Consider the following 6,743-nt stretch of genomic DNA (forward strand, 5'->3'; position numbering starts at 1 on the left):
CAATGACTGATGTCCTTCTCAGTCAAAAATGGAAACATGGCGACAGTCTGGCAAAGCTGATGATGGGGATATGAAAGAGCATGAATGCTGCCAAGCTTGGTCCCTCACCTCCCTTCTTCAGGGTCGCGTGGGTGATAAGAATGGTTGACACCCAGTGGGTGCTTCAGTGACACAATGGGCGATCACAGATTTCCTCAGTGCAAATGACCTAGTTTTCTCACAAAAACCCTCTCTTGTGAGACATCCTCTTTCTAAAGGTGAGGAAACTGAGGCCTGGATGAGCTTTGGCGGTTAGTGATCACTCTGGTCTGGCTGGGCCCCAGATTTTCTGGGCTCATCTTGTCAAAGGCCTGGAAACTTCAGAGGCCAGGCAAGGGGTCTTTGGTTGGTAGAAGGAATTCCAACCCTGGGACTGGCCTGTGGTTTAGATTCCAAACTTTTATACTGTGGTTGGTGGCATCCTTCTAGGAATCTCTCCTTTTTCCCTGCTGAGATCTGTGATTTTGGCTGGAAATTTTTCCACACGTTCTGTTTGTGCCCTTCCCACTATTCAAAACTTCCTGGGTTTTTGCTCTGGCTTCTCTGACTCATTCTGCAACCTCCCCCTGCCCATCTCCCTGCCCCCCCGCCCCCCCGCCGGGGTCTCTGTAGGATATTATTTGGTTTCTGGCATGTGAGTATTTATAGTTCTAGCATTGGCTTTTTCTTTAAAGTGAAACCTAAAAGTCCTTAGAAAATAACTGGAATTTCAGCTAGAGCTTTCTAGTTTATTTTTACATGGATTAACAGACTGTAATATGCTGCGTGAGTTGCTGGAAGACAGGCTGGAGTTGGGCTTTGGGGCTGGGGGGTCCTCTCAGGTGCCTCCCACCAAGGTCCTTGTGTAGCCATCCTCTGGGCCTGGGGACTGGCTGCCCATTCGCAGGAGCCAGTTGATAAAACAAAACAAAACAAAACAAAAACAAAACTCCATGGGCGCTTTGATTTTTCTCTTGTGCTTCCTACTGTAGCTTTATTTCTACTAAAATGTTTTACAAATTGGGAGCTTGGGGCCTTAGAATGCCATCAGAATAGATTTTAGGGGATGAGAAAGTGACATGTCCCACTGTCCTCAAGCAGTAGGGAAGAACGGTGCCCACGAAGGTGGCCAGGCGTGGTCTGCTCCTATGCATGGGAGCCATTGCTGGCAGAGCGGGTGGGAAAATGGCTCTGGCTAAAAAGCCAGGCTTCTAGGAGGTTGATCCCTGTTCCATCCGCTGGTTGACCCCAGCCTTCTCTGGGCCTCTATCTACCTATATACAAGTGGATGGTCCTAGGGCTCATGGGAGGATGACATGTAGTGATGATCTGTAAATGTCAGGTCCTACTAAGGGTGCCCATCCAGAATTTCAGCACACGGTTACATCAGACTGTGCATATCCCTGCACCCAAGTCTGCACCTGCCTCCAGAGATTCCAGGTCTTCTTTTGAAAGGTCCTGGGGCTCCCATCTTCCCACTGTGCAGGGCTGTAAATGAGATGATTGTCAAGGACAGTACTAAGCCTGAATATGGGCATGTCCACAGATGTAGCTCCTTTGGGTTGACTTACAGATCTGGCCCTTCGGGCACGGACCCCCAGTTTCCCAGGTAGAGCTGAAAACTGTTAAGTCTTCCATGTCAGCCAAGTCCTCGTAAGTGGCTGGGAACCACCTTCACCCCCTGCGTAGAATAAGACAGGGAAGGCTGGGCTTAACAGAGACTCAGACGACCAGTTTTAAATAAATAAGCTGTATTATCTGTACAAAAAAATATAAATACAGTTTTGTGTTTTAGAGGAGGAAGTGCCTCCTTCCACATTATTCAGCCGCTCTAATCACCTTGTGCTGCTGCTGAGTCACGATTCACAGAACAAACAGTAAATGTACATTCATCTCATGCAAGGAGCTCGCTACTTCCCACCCCAAACCTGGGTCCTCCAGGCTCACTCTGAAACCCACTCCAGCTGCTGCAGCCTGACACGAGGCAGAGGACACCTGCCATTTAGGAAACGTAAATATCGGCCACTGGTTTTCCATAGCTTTTGAACTAGAAATCACCAACCACGTCAGTTAATAGTACGGAATTGGTCTTCTTTGTTCCGTGCGTAACTATTGAGTCACAAGTGAATCCCCTCTTACTGCCCTGTCATCCCATGTTAGCTTTACAATGAATTCTGTACACAGTGAATGGACCTGGAGTTAAACATCAGGTTCTATTAAAAATAGGAACAATACAATAATTACCACTGAGTAATTACAGGAACACAACCGCAGGAAGTTAATAAAAAGTCTGCCAAATACTTTGTTTTCTGGATGACAATGTACAATTATTAATATTGCACTTTTTTTATACAAGAAATCCTAATAAATATTCACAAAAGATATACAGACATAGAAAACATTCTCTTTTATTTTAAATAAACAGGACACTGATTTTTAGTAACATGATTTCTTAGAGCCCATCGTGGTGAGGAAGAAAGAGACCCACATTAATTGTCCATAGCTCCCCTGTGGAGAACACAGCTTAATATTGTCTTACACCCCCCCCCCCCCCCCCCCCCCCCCCCCCCCCCCGCCACTGCCCTGTCTCTGACTTCCAGGCGCCCTGGTATCAGGGGTGGCCCTGGGGCTGAGTGGCATTTTGCAAGTCTGTATGTGGGGGGTGGGGTGGCTGATCTGAGGGTTGAGTGATGGTGGCCAGCAGGGGGAGGTGGCCAAAGCCCCTCTGCTGAAAGCAATTTGCCAAATAGTCCCAGAATTTCAGGTTTGCCACAAGACTGTCTACAGCCATTTAAATGTAGCTGATGGGCATTTATGGAAGGGTGTTTGCTGCCTTGCTTATGAATTCCTAAAATGGGTGGTAATTCATTTTCATAAGGTTCGTAGCACTTCATTGCATCGGGGGAACAGGTTGAAAAGCCTTTGAGGACCCTCCTACAAGCTTTAGTTACCCTACGGCTTTGCCACCACACCCTGTCCCCCTGCCTCAAGCTGCTGTGTAAACCAGAGGGGAGCTCTCATCGTGCTCCTGGAACGGCCCGCACAAAGCCAGCTGTCCCACCCCATGTCCTGGCCAGCTCTGGAAGTGGCTCTCGTGACCTGGTGGGTCCTCTCTGACATACTGACCCCAGTCCCTTAAGTGGAGCAGCATTGGCCATCTAGGCAGAAAACCCAGTCTATTCATGCCCAAAATGCCCTGGGTGCATGTCCGCAGTTGATCCTGGGTTGGGATGGTGGTGGTGTGGGACTTGTGATTTAGGCAGAGATGCCAGGGCTGTCCTGCCTGCAAAACCAGAGCCTGAGGTCCCACTAGCTTCTCTCCGGGTGTAGAGGCCGCCATGTTCGCTGAGATGGCACTGGGAGTGTGGACTCCCCTCCAATGCAAGGGGGAGGGTATGTGTCCTACTGCATGGCGTGGGCCCCCAGAGTCTGTGCCCTCTAGGAGGGCAGCAGAGTTCAGTGTCCCTTCCCTTCTCCTACCTGCACTGCCCCACTGAGGACCGTGCACAGGCTTCTTTTGGCTTCTGTACCCTTCCCCCCACTTTGTGTTTGGCCTCACGTGTGCTGTAGCCCCCCCTGGATGGTCTCCTCCTGACTGCTGTGTATTGGTGCTTTGAGTTCTCACGGCTCCCCACCAGAAGCGCTGAGTTCTGGCCTGGGTTCTTCTGGACAGTGTCCTCCCCTTCCTGCTTGCTCTTCCCAAGGCAGAGGAGGACACAGAGCAGCAGCACACTCCTGGGGTGATAGCATGCTACCAGGGGAGACACAGTTGGTGATCTGAAGTCCATTTCAAGGCTTTACAAATGCTGTCACCCTCCCTCCCGTCTCTCATCTGCTCTTGGCCCTGACTCCCTGCTGTCCTCAGGAGCTGTGCCGGCCTCTTCCAGGGTCTGTCTGGGACCCACGGTGGGGAAGGCGTCTGCTCTGTGACCTCCTTTAGACCCTTTTCCTGGTCTTGCCCCGACATCCTGTTCTCCAGCTAACTGAGAGAGAGGACATGCTGAGGTCCTCCTGTCTGGGGTGGGAGAGGAGGTCAGACGAGGGTGTGTGTGGTGGGGATGGGGAGAGGGCAATAAATAAATAAACAAAGAAAGCTTCAGTTCTGTCCAAGGTGGTGGCGTGAGTCCTCTGTGTGGCCAGGGTGGGGTTCCGCCCTGGGCCCCATCTTCACGCTTTGCCACAGGTCCCACAGCAGCGAGATTTGAACTGGCTGAGCTGGCAGAGTTTCAGCTGCTTCACCTTCTCGCAGTACCTGGTGGTGTCCCTGCATTCCACTGGGAAGGGGACAGAAGCAAGATGTGAAACAGAGCCCAAGACCTGGGGCCCAGGGAGCTCGCTGGGGTCTGCCTTGGGCAGTGGGCTCCTGGGCAGGAGGGGCCACTGCTGTCTGGCACCTGGAGGCTCGTCCTGTGTTGGTGGAACTCAGTCACGTGCCTCCCAGGCTGCCCCCGGGGTGCCATGGTGGGCTGGCTGATGGGGGCGCCCCCTCTATTTCCTTACCCTGTCCATCTAAGCCTGTCTCCTCCTTCCCCTGACGGTGCCTGACCTGAGCACTGTGGTATGCTAGCTCTAAATGAGATGGACCTTAAATCTTGGTGCTGATTTGGGGGGTGGACCTCTGTGACTAACACAGTCTGAACTACTTAGACTGAATGTTAGTATAGATGGTGGTGAGCTCTTGGCCCACAGATGGGTCAGCGCCACCCAGAGAACAAAGATCACCTCTCCTTGGTGTATAAGCAAGGGGACAGCGTGCCCATGGGGCATCTGCCTCAGCCCTGGCGACCTGATGCTCGGAGAGGCCCCGTTTGGGAGACCCCTGCATGGCCACGTTCTAAAATTTCTTCTTCTTTGCCTCCTACTTTGTCTTCATCCCTTCCCTTTGTCCCACCTCCAGTTTGTTTCGGGTCCAGAGGAAGAAAGAATACCCAACTGGATGCAAATGCCAATGTTGGGCAGAGGAGAATCCAAACTTGAGGAATGGGGGAGTGAAGGAGTATCCGATCCCGAGGGGTGGGGCCCCCTGGCAGTGAGCCCCCTTGGGGTGGGAGGGGGGAGGGAGTGTGGCTGCTTCTTGTTCTGCCGGAAGCAGAGTTTTGACGGGTGCAGGCCAGATGGGCAGGCGGTGCTTGGCGCGCTCTCCTTGCGCGGACAATATTTTCTGTCTAGTAGCCTGGCCCCTTGGGGACGCCCTGTCTGCTTGTCCTCTCTGGGTACCTGCCAAGCTACTGCAGGTAAGCTGGAGGCTGATTTCATCTAGCACTGGGCCAGTAGCACCTGGCTTTGCGCAGAGCCACGATCCCCTGGCTTGGCTCGGTGCCCCGGGGGGCAGACTCGGCCAACTTTTATGGCCCAGACATGAGTGTAAACATCCTTGCACACATCTTGGTTTGCTCTCAGGCACCCTTCTGAAAAGACCCAACTCTGGCCCCAGCTCACGGTCCCTGGGAAACCTGATCGTGGGCCCTAGGTTCAGGTTTGGTCCCCAGGCTTGCTCTTTGCCCCCCCCCCCCATGCCCTTTGGGGAATGGGCCGCAGGCTCTTTGGGGTTGGCACGTACTGTTTTCGCATGGGGTGATGTTGCAACGCTGCCAGTTGGCCGGCCGGGGCCCCCAGGAGCACAGGTGCTCGGGCACAGCCTTGTTGGTGCGGGCATGCACGCACTCCACGCGCCGGGCCTGGAAGCCGTAGTTGCCGCACGTCGCCGTGCACAGGCTCCACAGGCTGACCCTCCAGTGTACGCTGCAGGCTTCTGACCAGCAGTTCTGGGTGCTCACGGGCCTGTGGGAGGTGGGGGGCAGGATTAGGGTCTGCGGCGGCAGGGGTGGGATCGGGGAAGGCTGGGCAGCCCTTCAGGCCTCTGGAGCTAGCAGAGGTGGGTTCTGATCTCTATTGGTGAGTGGCTGTAGGATCTCAAAAGGCCATTGGCTCTCACTGGGCCTCGTACTCAGCTCTGTGAAGTCTGTATCACTGCATGGTCCAGGAATGAAGTCTCTCCAGGATTCGGGCTGACAGAGGAAGGGGCTTGGTGGGGATCATAAGTCCTCACCCCAAGGGAACATCCACAGGCCAGTAGGACTGGGAGCAGGGACTGGATGGGAATGTTTTTAGGCCCAGAGACCAGCATCCTCATTTTAGCCTAACTTCTGTTGGGGGGCCAACAAACGTGAGGGGCTACTGGAGCCCTTGAGGTCTAGTGATCCCCACGTGGGCCTCACTTCCTGCCCATCCCAGGGCTAGTGCAGATCTCCTGCAGCATCAGGCCAACCCCAGGGGAACAGCACCCTCTGTGCTCTTTATCTCCAAAAGGAGGAGGCCAGCCTGGTCCATTAAGTAAGTGCAAGGCCGCCCCGGGGCCATCTATCTCTTGGGAGAACAGGGGCCCCAGGGAAAGCGAGGTGAAAGGGCAGGGCGTCTGACCGTGCAGACCATGGGATGCTGGAGGAGAAACGTCCTCCCAATACTGTCTGTCCATGCTGTGGACACAGGGCCTGGGGAATGGAGGTCTGCGGCTTTCTCCTACCTCGGAAGGGCGCTGCACTGCTCCGATGGTAAGGTGATGCCATCCCGTGTCTGGCAGAACACTTGTCTGTGTTGCACGGCTAGGTGAGGCCCGATGCAAGGCCCGTTGCACTGGGAAGCAGGAGAAGGTGACATGTATGTTAGCCAAGGTAAGGGTGGCAAGGGGGGTGCAGGGTGCAATGCTCAGGCTGCGGGGGGGGGGG

At 54.0% G+C, this 6,743-nt stretch overlaps 1 protein-coding gene across 1 annotated transcript in view; it reads right to left on the minus strand.

The window, feature by feature from the left end:
* Window positions 1-2,579: 2,579 nt before the first annotated feature.
* Window positions 2,580-6,743, minus strand: part of ADAMTSL1 (ADAMTS like 1) — a 381,590-nt gene continuing 377,426 nt past the window's right edge. The window contains exons 27-29 of the mRNA XM_059411591.1: window positions 6,542-6,651; window positions 5,579-5,799; window positions 2,580-4,292 (exon numbers count right to left, since the gene is read on the minus strand). Coding sequence (XP_059267574.1) covers window positions 4,186-4,292; window positions 5,579-5,799; window positions 6,542-6,651 — 438 coding nt within the window. The 3' untranslated portion in view covers window positions 2,580-4,185. The remainder of the gene's footprint in view (window positions 4,293-5,578; window positions 5,800-6,541; window positions 6,652-6,743) is intronic.

The sequence above is a fragment of the Mustela nigripes genome, chromosome 9 (genome assembly GCF_022355385.1).
Source record: "Mustela nigripes isolate SB6536 chromosome 9, MUSNIG.SB6536, whole genome shotgun sequence".
Lineage (NCBI taxonomy): Eukaryota > Metazoa > Chordata > Mammalia > Carnivora > Mustelidae > Mustela > Mustela nigripes.